The 26755-nt window shown below is 46.6% G+C and overlaps 1 protein-coding gene across 3 annotated transcripts in view; it reads left to right on the top strand.

Annotated features, from left to right (window-relative positions):
- The window catches only part of CDCA2 (cell division cycle associated 2), a 38133-nt gene that overhangs the window by 2652 nt on the left and 8726 nt on the right, over positions 1-26755 (top strand). For 2 of the 3 annotated variants that reach the window (XM_056571142.1, XM_056571144.1), the window contains exons 2-13: positions 1250-1705; positions 2775-2908; positions 3573-3702; positions 4675-4790; positions 12832-12922; positions 13820-14013; positions 15557-15614; positions 17787-18025; positions 20867-20948; positions 22165-22314; positions 22435-22505; positions 24567-24671. In XM_056571142.1, coding sequence (XP_056427117.1) covers positions 1250-1705; positions 2775-2908; positions 3573-3702; positions 4675-4790; positions 12832-12922; positions 13820-14013; positions 15557-15614; positions 17787-18025; positions 20867-20948; positions 22165-22314; positions 22435-22505; positions 24567-24671 — 1826 coding nt within the window. The remainder of the gene's footprint in view (positions 1-1249; positions 1706-2774; positions 2909-3572; positions 3703-4674; positions 4791-12831; positions 12923-13819; positions 14014-15556; positions 15615-17786; positions 18026-20866; positions 20949-22164; positions 22315-22434; positions 22506-24566; positions 24672-26755) is intronic. The other variant, XM_056571143.1, reaches the window with a different exon arrangement.

The raw sequence follows: 26755 nt of genomic DNA, 5'->3' as shown, positions 1-26755 counted from the left end.
TAAGTAGTAGCCCCTCTTTAGACAGTGGGCCCCCCCTTTAGACAGCAGCAGGGCCCCCCCTTTAGACAGCAGCAGGGGCCCCCCCTTTAGACAGCAGCAGGGGCCCCCCCTTTAGACAGCAGCAGGGCCCCCCCTTTAGACAGCACCAACCCCCCCATTAAACATCAGCAGGGCCCCCCTTTAGACAGCAGCAGGCCCCCCCCTTTAGACAGCAGCAGGCCCCCCCCTTTAGACAGCAGCAGGCCCCCCCCTTTAGACAGCAGCAGGCCCCCCCCTTTAGACAGCAGCAGGCCCCCCCCTTTAGACAGCAGCAGGCCCCCCCCCTTTAGACAGCAGCAGGGCCCCCCCTTTAGACAGCAGCAGGGCCTCCCCCCTTTAGACAGCAGCAGGGCCTCCCCCCTTTAGACAGCAGCAGGGCCTCCCCCCTTTAGACAGCAGCAGGGCCCCCCCCCTTTAGACAGCAGCAGGCCCCCCCCCCCCCTTTAGACAGCAGCAGGCCCCCCCCCCCTTTAGACAGCAGCAGTGCTGCGTAGCTGTTTCCTATATATATAATATATTAATTAGTGTGTGGCTGCACGTCCCAACAAAAAATTGTGTCCAGGTGCCAAGTCAGGACCCCCAATAGTAATAATCCAAAAGACAGCGGCAGGAGTGCCGCTGTCTTTTGGATTATTACTATACAATTTTTATTTTTAAATTATTATTATTATTTTTTATACAGGGGTAAAGCCAGATCCTTAAAGGAGTAGTCCAGTGGTGATTCAGTGGTGAGCAACTTATCCCCTATCCTAAGGATAGGGGATAAGTTGCAGATCGCGGGGGGTCCGACCGCTGGGGCCCCCTGCGATCTCCTGTATGGAGCCCCGACAGCCCGCGGGAAGGGGGCGTGTCGACCTCCGCACGAGGCGGCGGCCGACACGCCCCCTCAATACAACTCTATGGCAGAGCCGAAGCGCTGCCTTCGGCAATCTCCGGCTCTGCCATAGAGATGTATTGAGGGGGCGTGTCGGCCGCCGCCTCGTGCGGGGGTCGACACCCGCTATCTCGGCGGAGAGCCGGGGCCCCGTACAGAGAGATCGCAGGGGGCCCCAGCGGTCGGACCCCCCGCGATCTCAAACTTATCCCCTATCCTTAGAATAGGGGATAAGTTTTTCACCACTGGACTACCCCTTTAAGACCTCAGAGGCAGATCTGTCAGCACCATAGGACCATCGTGTTCATGATTTCTTTTCTATGACTTGTGTTCTAGGTGAGACTGTAATGGCGAGAAGGAACGTTCTGCAGGAGATCCCCATCAAGGTGCCTCAGACTGAACAGCAGTCGTATGAAATTGTATCAGAAGACGAGGGATCGATCCCTTACAACAAGCAGATGTCCTCTACAGACTGGCCCCACTCCAGATACATCAGCAGTGATGAGTCCAAGGAGAACATCACCCCGTTCCTGTTTGATAATGGTTTGGAGAAGAAGAGTCAAGTGAATGTTTTGGACAGCGGCAATGTTGGTGATCTACTGGCAGAACCCGGCCCCTCGAGCTCCAGCCAACTTAATGATTCTTCATCTGGAGCTGGGGACATCTTCACTCCTAAGAAAACAGAGGGGCCCTTTGAAGATCTGCCGCCATGTAACTCGCCAATGAACTTCTCTACAGTCACTGTGGGCGATCTGGGGATCTCTACCGAAAGCTTCACGACCAAGTGTTCAGGTAAGGGGCATGTGTGATATGGAATATATATATCTACAACTCAGTGTATGTATGTTCCAGCATAACATAATAATGGCTGAAGGTATTTCAATGTCAACTAAAATATACTAGAGCTAAATTAACCTAACCCCGTTTGCAAGGGTGAGGTTTTTTTTGTCTGAAGTGCCATGCAAGTCTATGGGACTTTTGGTACATCTCCCGGGACTCTTAAAGGGGTATTCCAGGAATTTTTTATTTTATTGGACTATGCCACAGGGGTTGAAAAGTTAGTGTAGTTCATAATATAGTGTCTGTACCTGTGTCTGACAGTTTTCTCACAATTTTTATGTGATTTTCACCCAAATATTTATTTTTATCAGCATACAAAATGACTGTTGTCTCAGATTTTTCCCAGGTTGCAATGTGGCCGAGACCTGACTCACTAGTCAGCTGATGACAGGGAGCCTGTCTGCTTCAATGGGTGGAGCGATCGCTTGGTGGGAGAGAGAGATCAATCTGCAACTAATGCAACAGCTGTAGGCACCTTGATTGAAAACCACAGGTCTTTTGAACGGATGCAGCTCATTTATGTTTCAATGGGTGGGAGGAAAATGGAATTATGGGATTTGTAGGCAAAAAAGAATACTCAAACAGGAAATACCAATTCACAAAAAGCTAGCCACAGTATTATGGTAATAATATTGTGGCTAGCTTGTTGCCATTCCTTTCCCACAAGGATTTGGTAGGAGGACCGGGCAATGCCGGGTACACAACTAGTGTCTCGTGTGTGTATTTGACTGGTCTCCTTGCAAGAGGACCAATATAACCAAGAGGCAGTATTGATATCCATTAATTCCAATGGGCTTACAGTCAGTCTTCTGCCACATCTTTTAGGATGACGTATGGAGATCATAGAGGGAGAGGTCCTGTCAGTGGTCGCTGTCATTTACATAATTTTACAAGAAATCTACAAATTTATTCTCAATGCATTATTGTTCTCAGGCTGTAATAAAAGTTTTGTGCGTACTTTTTCTTTGTATAGTTATCTTATTCGCTATTTCCTTCATTTTATTGTTTGTTTCATATGCAGGAAAATCCCCCAAATCTTTACATAAACACAGACGTCGATCCACCATTGGAGTCCGTGGGTCCCCTGAAATGAACTTCCTCATCCGTCAGATTGCATTGCAGAGAAGCAATAGGAAGAGCGAGCCGGACCCCCTGGTAAATGCATGATTTCATAAATCCAGTCATCTAACACCAAGAAATGACTATGAGATGTCATTTTTATTGTTTAGATGAGCCGTTTCAGTTAGATTTTTAAAATAAAAATACCTTTATAAAATATAGTATACATTGTAAAATGTACGACTGGATTCACATATATCCGGCTCAGTGAATCCAGCCTAAAACTCGCCGCAAGTGACGCCACAACTGAAGACACAGTGTGTCAATTGTTTAGGAATCGGTGTCCATTATTTCTAAACGCCAGATGGGGGAATACGGTTTCCTCGTCCGGCACCAAACAGCGTGTCCAGCAAAGCAGCGTCCAAATTGGAGCACCAAAAAACTGAACTGTGCCATTTAAATGAATTAGATCAGTTTCCCTCGGGTGCTTTTTCTACAGTTGGAAGTGCTGGGAGTTGTAGTTCTTCAACAGCTGGAGACGCACAGTTTGAAAAACACTGCTTTAAAACAAGACCAAGATCATAGCACTAACATGGGCGCATCAGGTATATTCTTGGCTACTGAAGTTTTTTCCTGAAAAGAGGCATTTGTGAAAGAGGGGAAGGGTTAAAGACATAAGTTTCTTTTTTGTTTTTTTTTCTTAATTATCCCAGTTAAGGGGAATAGGTTATAAATAGCATATTTTCATTTGTGTCCCTAGGATAGCCCTTTTACATCTCCACGAAATTCCGTACTGAGAGAGAAGATCTCTGCGTTCAGGAACGCTTTCCAAGCAGTTGAGGAAACTGAAGGAAAACCGTCTTTTCCAGGATTTTCAGAGAACGAGAAAGGTGAGACCTCGTTTACATAAAGTGCTTATCCATTGGATGTGAAAGGGTTGTCAAAGAGTGGTCTAACTCTTGGGATCCTTTAATATTGGCTAAGAAAGCCGCTGCCAAGAATCTCGCCCTTATATGTGTCTTGTATTAGAGTCGCCAGTTAATTTGTGCTCCTTAATACTACACAATTTGTTCCAAGTTTCCTGGACATCATCCCCCTTAAAGGGGTACTCTGCCGCTCAGCGTTTGGAACAAACTGTTCCGAACGCTGGAGCCGGGAGCTTGTGACATCATAGCCCCGCCCCCTCATGTCGATACAACACGCCCCTCAATGCAAGTCTTGCATTGAGGGGGCGGGGTGTGACATCATGAGGGGGCGGGGGCTATGACGTCACGAGCTGCCGGCTCCAGCGTTTAGAACAGTTTGTTCCAAACGCTGAGCTGCGGAGTACCCCTTTAATGGGTGCTGGTCTGGGAACTGAGCTTAGTGGGGACAAGCAGAAAATAGTTGGCATAGTGCTTACCCAACACTGCTTCCCATTCATTTTAGCAATCAAAAGGGGTCTGATTAAAGCCTAATCTATAAATGTGACCGTAACCTACAATATATGTAATGCAGTTTGTTAGTCCTTGTAATGCTGCTTGTACACTAAAGTATTTTTTTCCTTTCTTGATCTGTCAAGAATCAGATTACAATGGTCTAACTCACTTCTATGGTTTATCATTTATACACATGTAGCCAACTCTGGCCATGAACAGAGACTTGGAGCCCCTTGTTCTGGTTAACTGTGGGGATCCCAGTGATTGATTCCCGCGCACGCACACACACACACACACACACACACAAAAATACACACACACACACCTGTTATCATCATTTATGAACTATCTAATGGACTAGACACAAATATTCCTTGCCTTGTGACATCCTTACACACATGCATGTTGCTTTACCATAGTCTTCTGTATTTTATTGTTTTGCAGGTAAGGAAGAGGTGCCATCTGAACCTTCAGAGAAAAGGAAGAAAGTGCATGACACCCCCGGTCCAGAAGCTTCCAGTGTACTACACGAACCCTCAGTAACATTATGTCCATCACTGGTATGTACTGTGCAATGTAAGGGCTTCTGGGCCTCTTGTATAATATTGTTATAGCTCATGTCATGCTCAGCAGGTTTGCCCTATATATTTTAGTCTCCTTTCGGTGTCATAGATATAGGTATCAATATCTCTTTAAAAAGGAACTGTCAAGATGTCCATGACAGAATATGTTTTAAAGGGTACCTTTCATCACTGGCAGGGAGCAGTGCTGAGCTTGTCTGTGTCCCGGCTGCAGTCTGAGATTTAGGACTCCAGCATGAGTCTGAAATCTAGTTAAAAAACAAAACGGTGCTGGCGTTCCTGGTTCACGGGGAATTTTCGTTCCTCGGTGGACATCAAGGATGCCTGCCTCCACATCTCATTGTTTCCCGGTCATCAGCGGTACCTCCGCTTTGCAGTTCCGGATAGTCCTTTTCTATTGCGGCTCTCCATTTTGGTTTGACCACTTCTCCGCAGACCTTTACCAAAGTCCTGGCGCCTGTGATAGCCCTTTTACGGACAACAGTTGTTTCCGTGATTCCTTACTTGGACGACCTCCTGATCAGAGTTCCAGCCAGGGCCCAGATCCTGGAGAGTCTTAGTCTCAACCGCCAGACCCTGTTTCACTTCGGTTGGATGGTCAATCGGGACAAGTCCAACCGCTCTCTTGGGGCTCCAGTTCGACGCGGCCTCTGCCGCTTTCGACTCCGCCGACCAATCAGCTGACTCTCTTATCAAGACCCTGCTCCAGTTTCCATTCACTTTTGCATGGATGTCCTGGGTCGGTTAGCGGCCAACCTCTTCACTGGTGATTCTCTTCCGGTGGGACAGGTCTCCATTGTCTCTCGACTGCAAGATCGTTCTCTCTCGACAGTCTTGTCGGTCCCTTCTATGGTGGCTTCGTTTCCCCCCTGTTTTTTTTTTTTTTTTTTTTTTTTTTTTCAGGGGCGCTCCTTCCTGACCCTCCCTGCCAGTCTGTCGGGCTGGGGAGGTGTTTTCAGGGATCGGCCGGTCTGGGGCCTTGGTCCCCCGAGAAGCCCTTTTCCCCTTCAACATGTTGGGCCTAGAGCAATCCTTTCTTTGCTTGCTTCTTGGGAAATTCCCTTCTGGGCAGAACTCAGGTTTCCGGCCATCTAAGCTATCTTCATTCTGGGCGTCTCTGGGATGTGGTCTTCTCAGCCGGTTCTCAGTCGTCCAAGGCGAGTGGTCCCCACATCCAGAGATGTTTGCAGTGATCTGCAACCCCTGGGGCGCTCCAGGCGTGGACCTCTGCACGTACCGCCACTACCAAAGCATTCCCCTCTCTTGGTCGGGCTTTGCCCTACCTTATCTGTTTCCTCCCCTTCCTCTCTTTTCGGGGCCGTGAGGAAATTCTCAGCAGAGGGCGTTTCCGCCATTCTCGTGGCCCAGCCTGGCCACGGTGGGCATGGTACATCGTCATGGTCCGGCTCCTAAACGACTTAATGCTGCGCCTTCTCTATCGTCTAGACCTCTTATCTCAGGTCTTCTGTGCCACCCCTATTTACCGTCTCTGCTTTGGACAGCGTGGCGGTTGAGACAGCGGTTCTGAGGACCTTTTTTGAGGTTTCTCTTCCCGAGTGGTTCGCATCTTTCTGAGGGCACACAAGCCTTCCTCTGCAAGATTTACCACCATACCAGGCGGTCTTATTTTCGTTGGTGTGAAACTCAGCCTTTTTTCTCCGGTCGCGGTTTTCCTTCTCCGACCCCTTTCCAAGGGTTGGCTTTTAGCTCCCTTAAGGGTCAAAGGTTCGGCCCTTTCCATTCTTTTTCAACGTTCTCTGGCGTTCAATTGTCATGTCCGAACCTGGTTCAGGGAGTGGCACAAGCTGCCCCTCCCTATTGGTCCCCTTCTTTCCCTTGGGACTTACACTTGGTCTTAGGTGCCCTGCGAGGCGCCCCTTTTGAACCTATCAGGGACATTTCTCTTCGCCTCCTTCCCCGGAAGGTGGCGTTCCTTATTGCTCTTACCTCTGTTAGGAGGGGTCAGAGCTGGCAGCTCTCTCCTGCCGTTCTCTCTCCCTGGTTGTATACCAGGACAAGTTGTTTTCCGTCCAGGTCCATCCTTCTTACCTGAGATGGTTTTGATTTTTCATCTCAATGAGGACATCGTCCTACCGTCCTTTTGTCCAGCCCCTTCTCATCCCTGGGAGCGTTTGCTCAACCACTTGGTGGTGGTGAGGGCTGATCGGACTTGTCTCTCAGTCACTCTTTCGGCAGTGTGACTCCCTTTTTTGTTTTTCCGGAAGGTTGCGGTACAGGACAACCTGTATCTATGGCCACCATTTTTTGGTGGATCCGGTCTGCTATTTCGGAAGCTTACCGCTGCAAAGGGAAGATCCCACCCTTCAGGGTTTTGGCTAATTCCACCCCTTTTTCGGGGCATCCTGGGCACTCCGCTACGTGGTTTCGGCCTCGCAGTTCTGTAAAGCGTCCACGTGGTCGTCTTTGCACACTTTCACAAGGTCCTACCAGATTCATACCTTTGCATCAGCTGATGCTCCTCTGGGCCATAAGGCGTTGCAGGCGGCGGTGGTCCAGCTGTCCACCTGACTGATTTCCTTACCCACCCAAGGGACGGCTTTGGTACGTCCCATGGTCTGTGTCCCCCAATTGAGCTGATAGAGAAAAGGAGATTTTTATGCTTACCATAAAATCTCTTTCTCGAAGGATCCATTGGGGGACACAGCTCCTACCCTTTTTCTGGTGTTCCTATTTCAGTAATCTGTCCGAGGGTGTGTTCAGTTACCTTTTTCTTCTGGTTGCTCGGACAGTTTTTGGTTTTTCTCTTGATCTGTCGGTCTTCTCCTATTGCTCTGGGACTAAAACTGATTACCTCAGGTGCCTGTGGGCGGGTATACCCTGCTGGGAGGAGCTGACTTTTCTTGTTGCCATAGTGTCAAGCCTCCTAGAGACAGCAGCATATACCCATGGTCTGTGTCCCCCAATGGATCCTTCGAGAAAGATTTTACGGCAAGCATAAAAATCTCCTTATTTTTTAGTGTTCTACCTTGAGTTGTTATTACTTGATATTGAGCCATACAGGGGAGAACTTCCTCCCTCACTCTGCTACACACAGCCCAGGGCAGTTCAGTGTGAGATGAGCTGTGATTGGCTAAGGCTGAACACCTCTGATTTTGGAATTCTGCCAGGCCAGCTGGAGTCCAAAGTCTGTGCCAGGAATTGGGGGGGGGGGGGGGGGGATGTTCTCTGGATAAATAGGGAGACACCTAGTGGCAGCTTTTTAAAACACAAATAAAACATAGAAAACTTCATTTCTCTATCTGCTCCATTGGGGGACACAGACCGTGGGTGTATGCTGCTGTCTCTAGGAGGTATGACACTTTGGCATCAAAGAAGTCGGCTCTTCCCAGCAGGATATACCTGCCTCCAGGCCCTGAGCTAATCAGTTTAAGCTTAGTGTCTGAAGGAGGTGGACATGGTCTGGATTTCTCCAGACCAGGTCTTATGTTTTATTATTTTCCTAGTTAGGGAATGTTAGTTTTTTTATTCCTTTTTCTTTCATGTTTTCAGGTAGGGACTCAGGAACTGCGGCTCACTGTTTCCCCACTGCGAGTAAGGGGGCACAGACATTGCGTATATGCGCTGTTCACCCCCCCCCCCTCGCCAACGGTCCGCCTATTCCCTGCTCGCCTAGCTCGCACATGGTAGCTAGGCGTGATGCAGAAAGCTGACTGAAGACCTTCACAGAAGACTCCATTAGGCAAGTTCTTCTGACTGAGTTGAGTATATATTCCTTTCTCCATTAGGTGCTGGCTTGCAACCTCTGGAGACCCTCAGTTTTTGGCCCACCTTTCAGGGTTTATGGGGCTGGCCTGTACTAGGGGCTTTATCTTTATTTCTGGGGCAAAGAGCAGTGGCAGAAATGAATGGTTCACTTTATTGTATGCACTTGTGTGTCTGTGTGTGTGTTACTATGCGGCTAACAGCCGCGGCGCTTATGCGGCTGACAGACGCGGCGCTTATACTGTTCGGGCGCATGAAGCGCCGGCTTACTTTCGCTTTCGGCAGCAGACTGCTGCCGGCGAATATGTGTCTCGCCCGCTCACTTCCCCGCGGGCGCATATGCGGCTGACGTGTGCTCTGGCGCCATTACTATCTTCTTCGGAATTTCGGCGGCCGGGGCGCTATAGCTCCGCCCACAGGGCCGCCGGAGCTTGCTGGAGGCACGAATCGTCCTCCAATCAGCGCCGTGCGTCCGATTAGGTGACTGGGGCCAATCAGACAGTGCCCCTGCTCCAGGCACGCCCCTCTCAGGCTATTGGCTGGGTTTTCTCCCTCTCTATCTACAGAGGGAGTTCTCACAGCAGCTGCTCTGGGGACTACAGACTTGGGGGAGAGAGTTCTTTTTTCATTATATCTGTACCCAGAACTGTTCCTCCCTCTAAACAGACATCTGGAGCGTTTGTTTACCATTTTGTCTGTAAAAACTGTAATTCCAAAATGCCTGATTCTTCTGCCTGCTCCACTGCTCCCCCAGACCCCCTGGCAACCCCGGAAGCTCTAGCTGTCCCGATGGATTCGGCCGCCCCTCCAGCCTGGGTTTCTTCCCTATGCCAGTATATGGATGACTTGACTCAAGTCTCCCGTTCGGTGGCTGAGGCCTCCTGTGATGTGGCGGCCCTCTGTAGGATCCCACTCCTCTTCTCCATATGCCAAGCGTACTAGGGGTGCTTCTTCTGACTCTTCCATTGAGTCTTCAAGTAGACATGGGTGCTCCCCTTGTGGGTCCCCTCCCCCTGTGTCATCTGGTCACAAACGTCGCTCCAGAGGACGTTCCCGGAGTCGCTTCTCTGCCTCGCCAGAGCCGCGTACCCGATCAGGGTCAACCCCCCCCCCCCTCCAGGGCTGCCTCCACTCGTTCACATTCTCCTGGCGGATGAGGCTTCCGAATCGGCATCTGAAGAGGACCGCTCGGATACAGTTGTAACGGTGAACTCATTGGTTGCGGCCATAAGAGACACCTTTCATCTAGAGGACCCAGGATCTTCGGACGTGCTCCTGAAGTATCCTTTCATCGTGCTAAACCAGCACCTCAAATGTTCAGTTCTCACGCTGAATTTGACACCCTTCTGGAATCTGCATGGAAACATCCGGACAAGAGGAAGGAAGAAGGGTCAAGTGCGTTACCTATTCGCCAAGGACCTTGTCTCTAATGTGGTTTCCCCTTCCTCGGTGGATCCACCAATTTCCCACCTTTCCAAGGCTACTACATTGCCGCTAGCAGACGCGGCTGCCTTCAAGGATCCGACAAACAAGAAGGTGGAAGTTTGCCTCTGAAGCAGCAGGCTCTTCTCTGCTTCCTACCTATGCCTCTGCATGGGTGTCCAAGGCCCTGTCGGTGTGGTACTCAAACTCTGTATGTTCAGGGATTGGACGGTTCAAGGCCTCTGGTCTCCCTGGGAAGCCCTTCTTCCGATAAACATCTTGGAACTGAGGGCGATTCTTCTTTGTCTTCTTCATTGGGAGTCCCTGCTTCAGTCCCGCCCTGTCCGCGTCCAGTCGGACAACGCCACAACACCAATCAGCAAGGCGGCGCTCGCAGCTCGGCAGCCATGGCCGCGGTGTCAAAGATTCTCCTCTGAGTGGAAAACATGGTTCCGGCCATTTCGGCAGTTCACATTCCGGGAGTGCTCAACTGGGAAGCGGACTTCCTCAGCCGGTCCTCAGCCGACCCCAGCGAGTGGTCTCTACATTCAGAGGTCTTCGCGCAGATCTGCAACCTCTGGGGCATTCCAGACGGGGACCTTTTCGCGTCTTGGCACAATCGGAAGATTCTTTCATTTGTGTCAAAGTCCCGGGACCCCCTGGCTCTAGCCAAGGATGCCATAGTGATTCCTTGGGCGGGGTTTCCCCTGCCCTATCTGTTCCCTCCACTTTCGCACCTTCCCAGGGTTCTGAGGAAGCCCAAGCGGAGGACGTCCCCGCCATACTGGTAGCTCCAGTTTGGCCCCGAAGGACGTGGTACGCCGACGTGGTCAGGCTCCTGGACGACGCTCCGCTGCGCCTTCCACTTCGTCCGGACCTGCTGTCGCAGGTTCCTTTTTGCCACCCCAATTTACAGTTGCTGCATTTGACAGCGTGGCGGTTGAGACTGCGGTTTTGAGAGACCGCGGGTTCTCTTCCCAAGTCATTCGCACCTTGCTCGGGGCTCGTAAGCCCTCCTCGGCGAAAATTTACCACCGTACCTGGCGGTCTTAGTTTCGTTGGTGTGAAGCTTAGGTCTTGTCTCCTGTTACTATTTCTGTCCCCCGTCTTCTCTCCTTCTTGCAGTCGGGATTGGAACTGGGGCTGTCTCTCGGTTCCCTTAAGGGTCAAGTTTCGGCCCTTTCTATTCTTTTTCAGCGTCCTCTGGATTCTAATTCTTATTGGTCACCTTCTCCCCCTTGGGACTTGAATCTGGTTCTGGGTGTCCTCCAAGGTGAACCTCTTGAACCTCTAAGGGGAGATGTCCCTGTGCCTCTTTTCTTGGAAAGTGGCATTTCTTGTTGCTATCACCTCAATTCGGAGGGTGTCTGAGTTGGCAGCTCTCTCCTGCCGTTCTCCGTTTCTGGTGATTCACCAGGACAAGGCTGTCTTCCGACCAGATCCTTCCTTTTTGTCTAAAGTTGTTTCGGCCTTTCATCTCAATGAGGACATTGTTCTTCCATCCTTTTGTCCCGCTCATTCTAAGGAGCGTTTACTCCACAATCTGGATGTGGTTCGGGCTGTTAGGTCTTACCTCTCTATCTCTTCTTCGTTTCGTCAGTGCGATTCCTTTTTCGTTCTTACAGAAGGTCTTCGTAAGGGACAACCTGCTTCCAAGGCCACCATTTATCGGTGCATCCGGTCTGCCATTTCGGAAGCCTATCACTGTAGGGGGAAGATTCCTCCCTTCAGGGTTGTGGCTCATTCTACCCGTTCTGTTGGGGCATCCTGGGCTCTCCAGAATAAAGCCTCGGCCTTGCAGATTTGCAAGGGGGCTACTTGGTCGTCTTTGCACACTTTCTCGAGGTTTTACCGGGTTCATACCTTCGCATCGGCTGATGCTAGTCTGGGCCGTAAACTGCTGCAGGCGGCAGTGGAACAGCCGTCTGCCTGACTAATTATCTGCCCACCCAAGGGACGGCTTTGGTAGGTCCCACGGTCTGTGTCCCCCAATGGAGCCGATAGAGAAAAGGAGATTTTTTAACACTTACCGTAAAATCCTCTTTCTCGAAGGATCCATTGGGTGACACAGCTCCCGCCCTTTTGGGTTTCTCTTTGGTTCTCTGTCCGAGGGTGTGTTCAGTTATATCTTTTTTCTTCTGGTTCTCGGACAGTTCGTGTTTTTTCCTTGACCTGTCGGTCCTCTCCTATTGCTCTGGTACTAAAACTGATTAGCTCAGGGCCTCTAGGCGGGTATATCCTGCTGGGAGGAGCTGACTTCTTTGTTGCCATAGTGTCAACCCTCCTAGAGACAGCAGCATACACCCACGGTCTGTGTCCCCCAATGGATCCTTCGAGAAAGAGATTTTACGGTAAGTGTTAAAAAATCATTTTTTTATTTTATTTTTTAAACAAAGTACACTAGAAAGATTTTTTTATTTACCACAAAGAGTGCAATAGCAAAAATAAGTTAAATGAAAGTGCCCATTTCAGACGTTCATAGCGATACTATAGTTGGCCATTTCTATTTGCCATTCTGATACCGACACAGCCTCGAAGCTGCTTGTCGCATGCCAGAACTTGAATACTGTCATTTTCCTACGTCATATGTCTCTACAGTGCCTGGTGTATATTCTATACATCCCAGAATATAGATCATCAGAGCAAGTTCTGTGCAAACGAACTTGCTCTGAAGTCTGCAGCCTTTACACAATTCTTCAACGTGGATTCTGATAAAATAAACACTTTTTAACGTGATTTTGTTCACTGATCCAATGTTGTTCATCTTTTTATGTAGATTACATGTGAGGGGCACATTAAGGAAGCCTATTCTATTATGCCATAAAAGAATATAGGGCAGAAATAATGCTGAAATCTTCTTAATTCTGCATCTTAGGGAGCTCTCAAGAAATCTGTGCCTGAGAAAACTTCGGAATCTGACTGCTCTTTGGCATCTGGATCGTCAACTGAAGTCCTCACTAAACCAGGTGACATGACCCTTCTTCTGCAGCTTTTCTTGTTGAAGCAAAACTGATGTGAATGATGTTGAGCAGGTATAGAGTCTTCATTGCAATTACCGCTGCAATAACATTGACCTTAGCCCAGTGTTTCTCAATCAGGGGGCCTTCAACTGTTGCAAAACTACAACTCCCAGCATGCCCGGACAGCCTTCGGCTGTCCGGGCATGCTGGGAGTTGTAGTTTTGCAACAGCTGGAAGCACACTGGATGGGAAACACTGGGCTAGGGATTTTGACATGCGCCTAAAGGGTATTTTGAAGCAGACAACCCTTTGGTTATAACAGAATCGATTTGAGTTATACTACAGTGATCCCTTAACATACGATGGTAATTCGTTCCAAATGAACCATCGTTACTTGAATCCATTGTATGTTGAGGGATCCGTGCAATAGTAATATAGAAAGTTATACTCTCGTGTCCCCGACGCACCGGACCATCACTGCTGCCCTGGATCGTCGCTGTCATCACGTCCCCGGGGTGTCCTCGCTGCTCCGGACCGTCACCGCTGGCCAGGATCGTCACTCTCCATTACCGTCATCACATCGCTACGCACGCTGCTCCTATTGGATGACTGGACGGCGTGCGCGGTGACATGATGACGCCGAAGGAGAGCGACGGCCATGCAGTGGAGCCCGAAGAGGATGATCCAGAACGTCTGGGGCAGGTGAGTGACATCGTATGGTGAGTGGCATCGTATGTGAGTGGCATCGTATGTTGATGGTGTCTTCAACATGCGATGGCCTCTGAGAGGCCATCGTATGTTGAAATTCTCGTAGGTCGGTGGATCACTGTATTTGGAAGCCATGCAGCAGTTTCCTGGTGTTCCGCTTCTTATGACTTATCCTTTTTGCTCTTCATATGACAGTGGAGGTGCAAAACGTTGTGGCCCAAACTTTACCAAGTTCTTCAAGATGTCGTAAGAGAAAAGTGATGTTCACAAGTCTTCTCAGTCCACCAGAACCTGAGCAATCTGTGCTGCTGAAGTCGGAAGCTTCTCCTGGACCAGTCCTAAAACCTGCACTAAAGAAGACTCCTAAAAGAGATTTCACCCACTTCCGGGTAGGTGGCCGAACAAATGGATACATTAACATCCACCATGTTAAGCAGTGATAACAGCTACCTTAAAAGGGGTTGTCCATTGAAAATATCTTATCCCCTATCCACAGGATGGGGAATAATTTATTTGATTGCAGGGATCTGACTGCTGGGACTCTCCACACTGTCCAGAATAGAACCTCAGCTCTAAAAGAGATGCCTTTCTACAGCATGCAGTCTTTCTGAGAGCCCTGGCTCCATTCTGGAGACCGAGGTTGTCCGACCACAAAAAATAGAAGATATTTTTCAGTGGACAACCCCGTTAATGGTATATCTCAATAATTTAATTCTCAGAATGTTGTCTATAGTATAGTAAGGTGTTTTCCTGTCTTATGTTAAATGGGGAAAAAAAATGTATATGTTCTAGAGACACATCATAAGTTGGCCTCAGGTTCCTCCTAATACAAGACAATGCTAGACCTCATGTGGCTGGAGTGTGTCAGCAGTTCCTGTAAGAGGAAGGCATTGATGCTATGGACTGGCCTCCATGGGTTGATATATTTGATTTCCATTGATAATTTTTGTGTAATTTTGTTGTCAGCACATTCAACTATGTAAGGACAAAAGTATTTCATACGATTAGTTCATTCATTCAGATCTAGGATGTGTTATTTTGAGTTCCCTTTATTTTTTTGAGCAGTGTATATAACCTAACATTATAACTGGTGGGGATCCAACCACTGTGAGCCCGGGTGATGCAGAACACAAGACAACAGAGGTCCCACAGAAGAGATGATTGTACAGACAGAGACACCAGATCAGTGTTTTCCAACCAGGGTGCCCTCAGCTTTTGCAAAACTACAACTCCCAGCATGCCCAGACAGTCTTCGGCTGTCCAGGCATGCAAGGAGTCGTAGTTTTGCAACAGCTGGAGGCACCCTGGTTGGAAATCGCCACCCTAGATGGACCAAAAAAACTACACAATCATTATTAGGCTTGGTAAAACACAACGCAGTGCTAAGCGATCACACAATAGACAGCGACAGCGCGTGGCCAACCCCATAGAGAGATAGAGGGAGATTTATCAAAACCTGTCCAGAGGAAAAGTTGCTGGGTTGCCCATAGCAACCAATCAGATTGCTTCTTTCATTTCTCAGAGGCCTTTTCGCAAATGAAAGAAGTGATCTGATTGGTTGCTATGGGCAACTCAGCAACTTTTCCTCTGGGCAGGTTTTGGTAAATATCCCCCATAATGGGTGTAGGAGGGTTCTGCTAATGTGTCATATATAAAAATAGTGGTGCAAGCAGCACCTTTTTCTTCCTTCAAATGACATGTGGACGGAGCCTAACTTTTTTTTATACATCCCAAACTTTCTGGTACAAATCGCGATTATCATGCTGGGTTATGTCTCGGATTATAGGTTGTTAGAGGTTTCTTTGTACAGTATAACCCTGATATTCTGTGGGTTATCTAGCGGGTGTTTAGTGTAGATAATCCTGGATAATGCAGACAGTATAAAATGTAAGGAAAGCCGCACACTCACTTATGTCTTTTCTTTCTCCACAGGTTGGATTTGCAGAGGAGAGCAGAGTTTTATTTTCCTTAGAAGAATCCTCAGACAATGGTGAGGATCTTGAGCTTTGTCATATGAGACAGTGCAGTTAGACACCAATGTGCACTAAGGGCCCCTTGTTAAGAGCCCCCCCCCCCCCCCCCAGTCTAGTACCGTGTTGAGCCTCCTTTGGCCTCCAGAACCACAGCAATTCATCCTGGCATAGATTCTACCAGGTGATGTTATTACTCAGAAGGAATATTGGATAAGGCTGTAAATTGAGATTGCAAATATGACATTTTGACGACTCTCTTCATGGCATGATTTCAGTTCTGAAGCCTGTAGAACTATAAATGCAGCTCTAACTACTTCTAATGTCAGTACAAGATAGAACTCTAGTTCATCACATTTTTACATACTAATATATCTATATAACACAGGACCACAATTTTTACAGGCAAAGTCTTATATTAAAAAAAAAAACGAAAAAAAAAAACCTATATATTTTTTTTTCCTTAAACATACTTACCGTATATACTCGCGTATAAGCCGACCCGAATATAAGCCAAGGCCCCTAATTTCTCCCCAAAAACCCAGGAAAAGTTATTGACTCGACTATAAGCCTAGGGTGGGAAATACATCATCCCCCCTTCATCATCACCACCTGTCAATCCCTTCATCAGTTACCTGCGGACCTCCAGATGTTGCAAAACTACAACTCCCAGCATGCTGTGACGACGACGCACAGGGACGTTCATGCGCAGGGACGTCACGGACGGACGTCCCTGTGCGTCGTCGTCAAGGCAACGTCACTAGTCCGGGGCCTGCCCGGAGCGGAGCAGAGGGCCTCCCGGTGAAGATGGACAGCCCGGAACATCTAACTCTCCCCACCGGACGGTCCCTGCAGCATAGATGGCCCGGACCAGCTCACCCTTCCTTCCCACCGAGGGGAGGTGAGTAGAAAACTAAAGGGGGAGTCTGGATCATAACGAAGGCCGCAGTGGTCTTCAAGCTGCGGACCTCCAAATGTTTCAAAACTACATACCCCACAGATGGTCCAAGTACCAGCAGCCCCCTTTATCATATAGACCAGTGGTCTTCAACCTGCGGACCTCCAGATGTTGCAAAACTACAACTCCCAGCATGCCCAGACAGCCGATGGCTGTCCGGGCATGCTGGGAGTTGTAGTTTTGCAACATCTGGAGGTCCGCAGGTTGAAGACCACTGAGAAGGGATTGACAGGCGGAGAGTTCACTCGAGTATAAGCCGAGGGGAGCGTTTTCAGCACGAAAAATCATGCTGAAAAACTCGGCTTATACTCGAGTATATACTTTAATGTAAAAATACAGACAAGGTAAAATGAACAGACAGAGAAGCATACAGTGAGTTATTGCTTCATTTTTAATTTAGGATGGAAATCCTCTGCATCTTTGCAGTTATTTTCTTAGAAGTATATAGAGCATGTTACACAATGTACTGTATTTATTGTACGCATTTTGTAAACTAAAATTTTAAGCTTAAAGTCTATCTGCGTGTTATACGCCAATAAACTCTTTCTGGCCCCACAGAAGCCGCTGCGGTTCAGATTTAAAGTGGCTTCTGCGGGGCGATTCCCATGTCCCTCCCCATCCCCGGCTTTCATATTTACCTGTCCTGTGGGTGAGCTCCGGCGGAATCCTGCGTTGTCGCTGTACACGGATTCACGACGTCAGTGCACAGCGACAGGACAGGGCACCGCAGCAGCCTGCAGGAGGGCGCCGACAGGTAAATATTGGTCCCGCAGAAGCCGCTGCAGTTACATGATATAAAGCGGCCGCTTTAAATCTTTGAACTGCAGTGGCTTCTGCGTGACCAAAAATAGTTTTTTTGGGGTATACTCGCATTTACATGCACCCTCATTTTAACAAGGATATTTGGGTAAAAAATCATTTTTTTTTTACCCAAATATCCTTGGAAAAATGAGGGTGCGTGTTATACCCCAATAAATACGGTATATGTAAAATTGACTGCTAATATATACATAGAGTAGAACTTAAACACTATTAACAATAACATAAATGCACAATATGATGCTAGAAGGGATATGTCTTGAAAAGACAAAAGGCTCATTCCTGAGGTAAGTTTAGAAGAACGACAATAAGAAACGCCAATGAAAAGTGCCGACATCGGAGATCCGTATTCAAAGTAAATGTATATAATATTTCAATCCTTTTGTTGTTGTTTTTTTTTTTTCCTTTTCTTTAGAGGAAAATGAACATATTAATAAAGCAGAAGACTCAATAAGGAAAAAGAAGAAAGTGACCTTTGGCCGGGAGCTGAGCCCTGAGTTATTTGACAAATCCCTCCCGGCTAACACCCCTCTGCGTCGTGGCAGTACGCCATACAATCACCATAAAATAGAGACCACTCCATCCGAGGAACAAGCCACCTGCCAAAGCCCATGTCGACCTATGCCACAGCCGGACTTTGATGATAAAGATGAGGTGGGTGGTGCAGGGTGTAACGCTCCGGGCTTTTCTTTCTGTTCTATTGTGTTCTGGTCAGAAAGAGGTTCTGTCTGCTCTCCTGACATACACTTTAACCCCTTAACGACGCAGGACGTATATTTACGTCCTGCGCCGGCTCCCGCGATATGAAGCGGGATCGCGCCGTGATCCCGCATCATATCGCGTCGGTCCCGGCGCTAATCAACGGCCGGGACCCGCGGCTAATACCACACATCGCCGATCGCGGCGATGTGCGGTATTAACCCTTTAGAAGCGGCGGTCAAAGCTGACCGCCGCTTCTAAAGTGAAACTGAAAGTATCCCGGCTGCTCAGTCGGGCTGTTCGGGACCGCCGCGGTGAAATCGCGGCGTCCCGAACAGCTGATCGGACACCGGGAGGGCTCTTACCTGCCTCCTCGGTGTCCGATCGAAGAATGACTGCTCCGTGCCTGAGATCCAGGCAGGAGCAGTCAAGCGCCGATAATGCTGATCACAGGCGTGTTAATACACGCCTGTGATCAGGATGAGAGATCAGTGTGTGCAGTGTTATAGGTCCCTATGGGACCTATAACACTGCAAAAAAAAAGTAAAAAAAAAGTGTTAATAAAGGTCATTTAACCCCTTCCCTAATAAAAGTTTGAATCACCCCCCTTTTCCCATAAAAAAAATAAAAGTGTAAAAAAAAAAAAATAATAAACATATGTGGTATCGCCGCGTGCGTAAATGTCCGAACTATAAAAATATATAATTAATTAAGCCGAACGGTCAATGGCGTACGCGCAAAAAAATTCCAAAGTCCAAAAAAGCGTATTTTGATCACTTTTTATAACATTAAAAAGTGATCAAAAAGTCCGATCAAAACAAAAATCATACCAATAAAAACTTCAGATTACGGCGCAAAAAATGAGTCCTCATACCGCCTTGTACATGGAAAAATAAAAAAGTTATAGGGGTCAGAAGATGACATTTTTAAACGTATAAATTTTCCTGCATGTAGTTATGATTTTTTCCAGAAGTGCGACAAAATCAAACCTATATAAGTAGGGTATCATTTTAACCGTATGGACCTACAGAATAATGATAAGGTGTCATTTTTACCGAAATATGCACTGCGTAGAAACGGAAGCCCCCAAAAGTTACAAAATGGCGTTTTTTTTTCGATTTTGTCGCACAATGATTTTTTTTTCCGTTTCGCCGTGCATTTTTGGGTAAAATGACTAATGCCACTGCAAAGTAGAATTGGCGACGCAAAAAATAAGCCATAATATGGATTTTTAGGTGGAAAATTGAAAGGGTTATGATTTTTAAAAGGTAAGGAGGAAAAAACGAAAGTGCAAAAACGGAAAAACCCTGAGTCCTTAAGGGGTTAAAGGGGTACTCCACTGGAAAACTTTTTTTTTTTTTTTTTAATCAACTGGTGCCAGAAAGTTAAACAGACTTGCAAATGACTTCTATTAAAAAATCTTAATCCTTTCAGTACTTATCAGCTGCTGTTCTGATCCACAGGAAGTTCTTTTCTTTTTGAATTTCCTTTCTGTCTGACCACAGTGCTCTCTGCTGACACCTCTGTCCATTTTAGGAATTGTCCAGAGTAGATGCAAATTACCATAGAAAAAAACTCTCTTAAAAACCGCATGATAATAAAAAACGTATATACGGTTGCATACGGTTTTACACTAAAAATACTCCCAGATAGAAGATTCTAGAAGCTGGTGGAACTTTCGGAACCAACTGCGCATGTGCAGATTCGTAAACCGTATTGTGAAAACCGGATGTAACTGTAAGTGTATCCGGTTGAATACGGTTCTCATAGACCACCATTATATAAAAAAACGGATACGGTTTAAATACGGTTTTTCAAATGGACTTCAAACCGTAGTAGACTACGGTTGGAAGTACGGGAAATTAAACGCTTTTAACCGTAACGGATACAAAACGTATGCAACCGCATGATACGGTTAACATACGGTTTGCAATACAAAGTCAATGAGTACGGTTTGCAATACGGTTCCATACGGTTTTGACGCTCAAACCGTATACGGGAACTGTATTGCAAAAACGTGGTGTGAACCCAGCCTAAGAGAGTTTTTTTCCTATGGTAATTTGCATCTACTCTGGACAGTTCCTAAAATGGACAGAGGTGTCAGCAGAGAGCACTGTTGTCAGGCAGAAAGGAAATTTAAAAAGAAAACAACTTCCTGTGGATCATGCGGCAGCTGATAACTACTGGAAGGATTAAGATTTTTTTAACAGAAGTAATTTACAAATCTGTTTGAACTTTCTGGCATCAGTTGATTTAAGAAAAAAATGTTTTCCAGTGGAGTTCCCCTTTAATATATTCTTTTATTTATTTGATTACGTCTTGTTTGAGAACTGTATGCGGTGCTGTTCCTTTGTTAATCCTCCTGAAAATGCAGAAATAAATTGACAGCTGGGTATTTCTATCGCCCTTGTCCATAGCACGTGTCCCTTTAGTCACACTGTCAGGACACACGGCTGTGGATTTAGTCCCTACTAGAGATGAGCGAACTTACAGTAAATTCGATTCGTCACGAACTTCTCGGCTCGGCAGTTGATGACTTTTCCTGCATGAATTAGTTCAGCCTTCAGGTGCTCCGGTGGACTGTATCCACCTTTTCCAGCCCACCGGAGCACCTGAAAGCTGAACTAATTTATGCAGGAAAAGTCATCAACTGCCGAGCCGAGAAGTTCTTGACGAATCAAATTTATTGTAAGTTTGCTCATCTCTAGTCCCTACATTTCCAGGAAGTGTAAATGTGTCTAAATAGATTAGTCTGGATCTCCATCCATAACTGGGGTTCATTGTGCTTTCATGTAGGAAGTGACTCTTCAGCCGCTCTCCCTTTGCTTTGATGCTGAATCCTCCGACAGTGACTCCCCAGCATCCTCCTCTGTGCCAGGTACGTGTGGTTTGTGTGTTTTAGGGGTATTCTTGCTAGGAGCATTGATCACCCATTCACAGTATAGACCAGTGGGCCTCCAGCTGTTGCAAAACTACAACTCCCAGCATGCCCGGACAGCCTTTGGCTGTTCGGGCATGCTGGGAATTGTAGTTTTGCAACAGCTGGAGACCCCCTGGTTGGGAAACAGTGGAATAGAGAATAAACTTTACATCAGTAAGCTTCTGCCCCCTATTGCCAGAACAGGGAACACAATCCACCGTAGTTGCAAGGCTGTGCTGAAAAAGAGGCGACAATCCAGCATATGTACCCTGCTGCTCCATTCACAGTCTATGGCAGTAAATACCTAAATAATTGTGTTCGAGCCAACAACAATCGAAAATAGATGATAAATGCTTTTGGCTGTAATTAGAGATGAGCGAACTTACAGTAAATTCGATTCGTCACGAACTTCTCGGCTCGGCGGTTGCTGACTTTTCCTGCATAAATTAGTTCAGCTTTCAGGTGCTCCCGTGGGCTGGAAAAGGTGGATACAGTCCTAGGAGACTCTTTCCTAGGACTGTATCCACCTTTTCCAGCCCACCGGAGCACCTGAAAGCTGAACTAATTTTTGCAGGATAAGTCATCAACTGCCGAGCCGAGAAGTTTGTGACGAATCGAATTTACTGTAAGTTCGCTCATCTCTAGCTGTAATATCCCTTTTAAAGGGGTGGAATTTTATTTATTTTTTTTTTTTATTTTTTTTTTATCAACTGGTGCCAGAAAATTATACAAATTTGTAAATTACTTCTATTTAAAAATCTTAATCCAGTCCTGGAGGAAGTTATTTTCTTTTTTAATTTCTTTCCAGTCTGACCACAGTGCTCTCTGCTGACACCTCTGTCCATGTCAGGAACTGTCCAGAGTAGGATAGGTTTGCTATGGGGATTTGCTCCTGCTCTGGACAGTTCCTGACATGGACAGAGGTGTCAGCAGGGAGCACTGTGGTCAGATAGAAAGGAAATTCAAAAAGTAAAGAACTTCCTCTGTAGTATACAGCAGCTGATAAGTACTGGAAGGATTAAGATTTTTTAATAGAAGCAATTTACAAATCTGTTTAACTTTCTGGCATCATTTTGATTTAAAAATGTTGTTTTCCACCAGAGTACCCCTTAAATGGAGACCTGATACTGACTACATATCTGTTCTATGTCATTTTGTGTCATTCTGCTTTCAGGGCCCAAAGAGGAGTCTAATCCCGTGGAGGAAGAAGAAGCTGCCATTCATACAAGTGGCTCCAATGACAATGACCCGGTGATGTCTTCTATGGAACCTGTAGACGAGGTCGGTACACTTGAATCTCTGTCATGTGCAGATATTGTAAATGGTAAGTGTGGGGGCCTCCTCTTCTTGGGTTGTCTTATTTCTAGATAGCATTACTGAAGGTATTTTCTCTGCCAACAGTGCTACAGTACTAATATGAATTAATATTTTTTCCCCCTCATAGCCTCTTTCATTTCCCCTCCAGAAGTCTCACCTGCCCGCACCCGAAAGCTTCGCTCCTCCGATAACTGGAAGGTAAAAAATGTATACCCTATTGTAGGGTCTGCCCTGACCCCCTGGCACACCTGCACTAGTTGTACCAGTGTTATTCATAACTGCGCTATCTTGTAACATTGTACACAGTTCGCACTTATTGCTGGAATGGCCGAATTTACCAGCTCAAGGGTAGGTTAAAATACCAACTCCTGGCAGATAACACTCAAAGCAGTGTTATATAGGGACGAATACTTAAAGGGGTAAATCAACTGGTGCCAGAGAATTAAACAGATTTGTAAATTACTTCTATTTAAAAAAAATGTATCCTTCCAGTACTTATCAGCTGCTGTATACTACAGAGGAAGTTCTTTTTGTTACATTTCTTTTCTGTCTGACCACAGTGCTCTCTGCTGACACCTCTGTCTCGAGGTGTACTCAACCCCTTGGTGCACTCTTCTGCCTGCCCAGCTGGTCCCTGTAATCCGGCCCCTGTGCTGCCCGATTCTCTTTAAGGGTACCTTCACACAAACAGTATCCTGTGCATATTTAATGCGCAGGATTTGAACCTGTGTACAGTAATTTATTTTTACATTAAACTCTACATCATAAAATCTGCAGCTTAAAATCATGCGCATATTTGATACTATATGTGTGAATACACCCAGAAGGGGTTACACTATAACAAACTAACAATTTCCTCTACGATCCTGTGCTGGTTCCTCACCCCCCCCCCCCCCCTCCCCCCGTTCAGGCTCCAGTCAGCACCCTGGTTGCCTTGTTGGAGCAAACGTCGCTTCATCGTCAGCTCCTCCGTGGTAACGTGCTGTACTTACACCACTTAGTGAGGGGAGCCATGATGGCCAGACTATGGCATGTTACCGCTGATTGACGGCGTTGTTCATGTGAGGGGTGCCGGCGCGAGACAGAATAGGAGAACATCATGGATCAGAGAGCTAATTAACTTTTATTTTAATTCATTTAAGCCCCATAAAAATAAGTAATTCCTTGATATCCCTTAAAGCGTTACTGTCATTAGAAACAGCTTTTTTCCATTTAATACTTTCTGAAAAACTAAGCATTTAGAGACAGACAGGGTTTTTCTTTTCCTGGATAACCCCTTTAAAATCCACAAGAGATTTACCGTATTTTTCGCCGTATAAGACGCACTTCTTCTTCCCCAAAACTGGGGGGAAAAGTCGGTGCGTCTTATACGGCGAATACACCCCTATCGCGACGGTCCCTGCGGCCATCAACAGCCGGGACCCGCGGCTAATACAGGACATCACCGATCGCAGTGATGCCCTGTATTAACCCTTCAGACGCGGCGATCAAAGCTGACCGCCGCGTCTGAAGGTAAAGTGACACTAACCCGGCTGTTCAGTCGGGCTGTTCGGGACCGCCGCAATTTCAATTTCAATTTTTACACCGGGGGGGGACCTTACCTGCCTCCTCGGTGTCTTCTCCGTTCAGGGATCCCCTGTATGGCCGGCACTCTCCTTCCTCATCATCACGTCGTCGCGTACGTGCGTCGGCGTGCGTAACGACGTGATGGCGGCGAGTGAGGATACCCGGCCGGCAGCAGAGACGTTCCGGAGCGACAGCGACAGCGATGGAGCGACATCCAGTGCAGCGGTGACGGGTCCGGAGCGGCGGAGTATTACCTCCTATGCAGTGGCCTTCAATCTGCGGACCTCCAGATGTTGCAAAACTACAACTCCCAGCATGTTGGCAGTCGTACTTTTGCAATCCCACAGTATGGAGACAATTGTCATACAGATTATCAGTATTATTATACAGCAGTGGTCTTCAACCTGTGGACCTCCAGATGTTGCAAAACTACAACTCCCAGCATGCCCGGACAGCCAACGGCTGGCCGGGCATGCTGGGAGTTCTAGTTTTGCAACATCTGGAGGTCCGCAGGTTGAAGACCACTATTGGGTTCAAAATCTTTATTTTATTTTTAGATTTTACACCTATAAATTGGGTGCGACTTATACGCCGGTGCGTCCTATAGGGCGAAAAATACGGTATTTATTTAAAAAAAATTTGTCCCCTTGTGGACTTTCTATGAAATGTCTTGTTCCATTGTTGTCTTGACAGCTGACCAGCACAGAGGAAAGCAATGGTTCGAAAGCAGCGGTGACCACAAAAGTCAGATTGACTGTAAAGAAAGCACGGAAGCAGACTATCACCAAAAAACTCCTGGTATGTCCATTAGGAAGTAAAACGTCTTTCTTTTATTTTTTCCTTTCTTAATTTTCTTTCTTTTTTTTTTTTTTTTTATATATATTTTATGTCTGATATAACTTGGTCTATTACAACTATTATAAATCATGTGGTACTGCCGTATTACATGCAACCCTTTGTTGTCACCACACATCTCCCCGTGGAGTAGGAAATCATTATGAGCCCCACCTATAAGCATTAGATTGGTATCAACATGCCAACCATCTGGTGTGTATGGGGGTCCTCCCAAACTCTCCCGTAAACCACAAAAGGATCAGGCATGTTTTGTTTTAATATGTCCAATTCTTGTTTTCTTAAACAGCTGCTGTTGGTGTCTGGCAGGGGCTTTCTCACCTCTCTCCATTTGGTACACATACACCCCTGGCTAAGAAAGCATGTGTACACGGGATCTATAGAGATCAGCCAAATAAACATTCAACCTACAACTTTTTTATGCGTATGCTCAACTGTAGTAGAAAATAAAGGGGTTATCCAGCAATAGAAAAACCGAGCCAGTCTCTACCAAAAACTGCACCATGTCTGTCGGCAGGTTGTGTGCGGAATTACAACTTGGCTCCATTCATTTCAAAGGAACGAAGCTGCAAAACTACACACAACCTGGTGCTTAAAAAAATAAAAAATAAAAAAAAAATGTTTTATTTTTTTTATTTTTTTGCGCCGTTTCCTAATATATCCTGGATAACACCTTTAAATATGTGGTCACTGAACTCTATGCATTCAGCTATAGAAGGACCCAGCCATCTTTTTTTTCCTGCCCTAACCTATGGCACTGCCCTCCCAGTGGAAGGATTGCCGCAAACAATTGTTCCTTGAGGCCCTCCCCATGCGGCGCTCGAGGTGTCTGATCTCTGAGATTTGGTTCTCGTCTACAGGGCGCCTCAGGTCGTCCAATACGACCCTAAGCAATAGAAGCAGATAAAACATGGTTGCCAGACTCAAAGAGGGAGATTTATCAAAACCTGTGAGAGGAAAAGTTGCCCAGTTGCCCATAGCAACCAATCAGATCGCTGCTTTCATTTTGCAGAGGCCTTGTTAGAAATGAAAGCAGCTATCTGATTGGTTGCTATGGGCAACTGGGCAACTTTTCCTCTGCACAGGTTTTGATAAATCTCCCCCAAAGACCTAAAAAGCCTGATATTTCAGAAAGCGAGTTTTCCAATAAATAGGAGCAGGAGAGGGGGGGACATCATCGTGTGACCACTGCCTGGCAGGATAAATGGTTCCTCAGCACATTACAGGCCCTTTTTTTTAATTGGATATTCTTACTGAGACTTGTTACCACTAGAGATGAGCGAATTTACAGTAAATTCGATTCATCACGAACTTCTCGGCTCGTTAGTTGATGCCTTATCCTGCATAAATTAGTTCAGCTTTCCATGGCTCCGGTGGGCTGGAAAAGGTGGATACAGTCCTAGGAAAGAGTCTCCTAGGACTGTATCCACCTTTTCCAGCCAAGGGGAGCACCTGAAAGCTGAACTAATTTATGCAGGATAAGTTATCAACTGCCGAGCCGAGAAGTTCGTGACGAATCGAATTTACTGTAAATTCGCTCATCTCTAGTTACCACTTTAGGAATTTGTGGTTAGAGATCTCTTCTTTCAGGGACTCCATCAGAACTTTTCCGGCCATCAGAGATTATTTTATTTTGGAATATTTGCTGTGGTGGAGAAATGGTAAGATACAATGTTTTGTACAAAGTCAGTAAAAGAATGTAAGCATATATGTATTTATTTTCTATGGGTTTTCGCAGACTTTTTATTTTTTAATAATTTTTTGTGTCCCCCCCCCGCTGACTTTCCTACTTAGCTGCTGTATATGGATTACATGTAATGTGAGTCTAGGTTCCTGTCTACATTACTGCAGGAGAGAGTAGGCCAGTGGTCTTAAACCTGCGGACCTCCAGATGTTGCAAAACTACAACTTCCAGCATGCCCGGACAGCCGTTGGCTGTCCGGGCATGCTGAGAGTTGTAGTTTTGCAACATCTGGAGGTCTGCAGGTTGAAGACCACTGTAGTAGGCTATAGGCTCATATTATAGTTCC

This window comes from Hyla sarda, chromosome 4 (genome assembly GCF_029499605.1).
Source record: "Hyla sarda isolate aHylSar1 chromosome 4, aHylSar1.hap1, whole genome shotgun sequence".
NCBI classification, from domain to species: domain Eukaryota; kingdom Metazoa; phylum Chordata; class Amphibia; order Anura; family Hylidae; genus Hyla; species Hyla sarda.
This window is presented reverse-complemented; position numbering and strand designations above follow the sequence as displayed.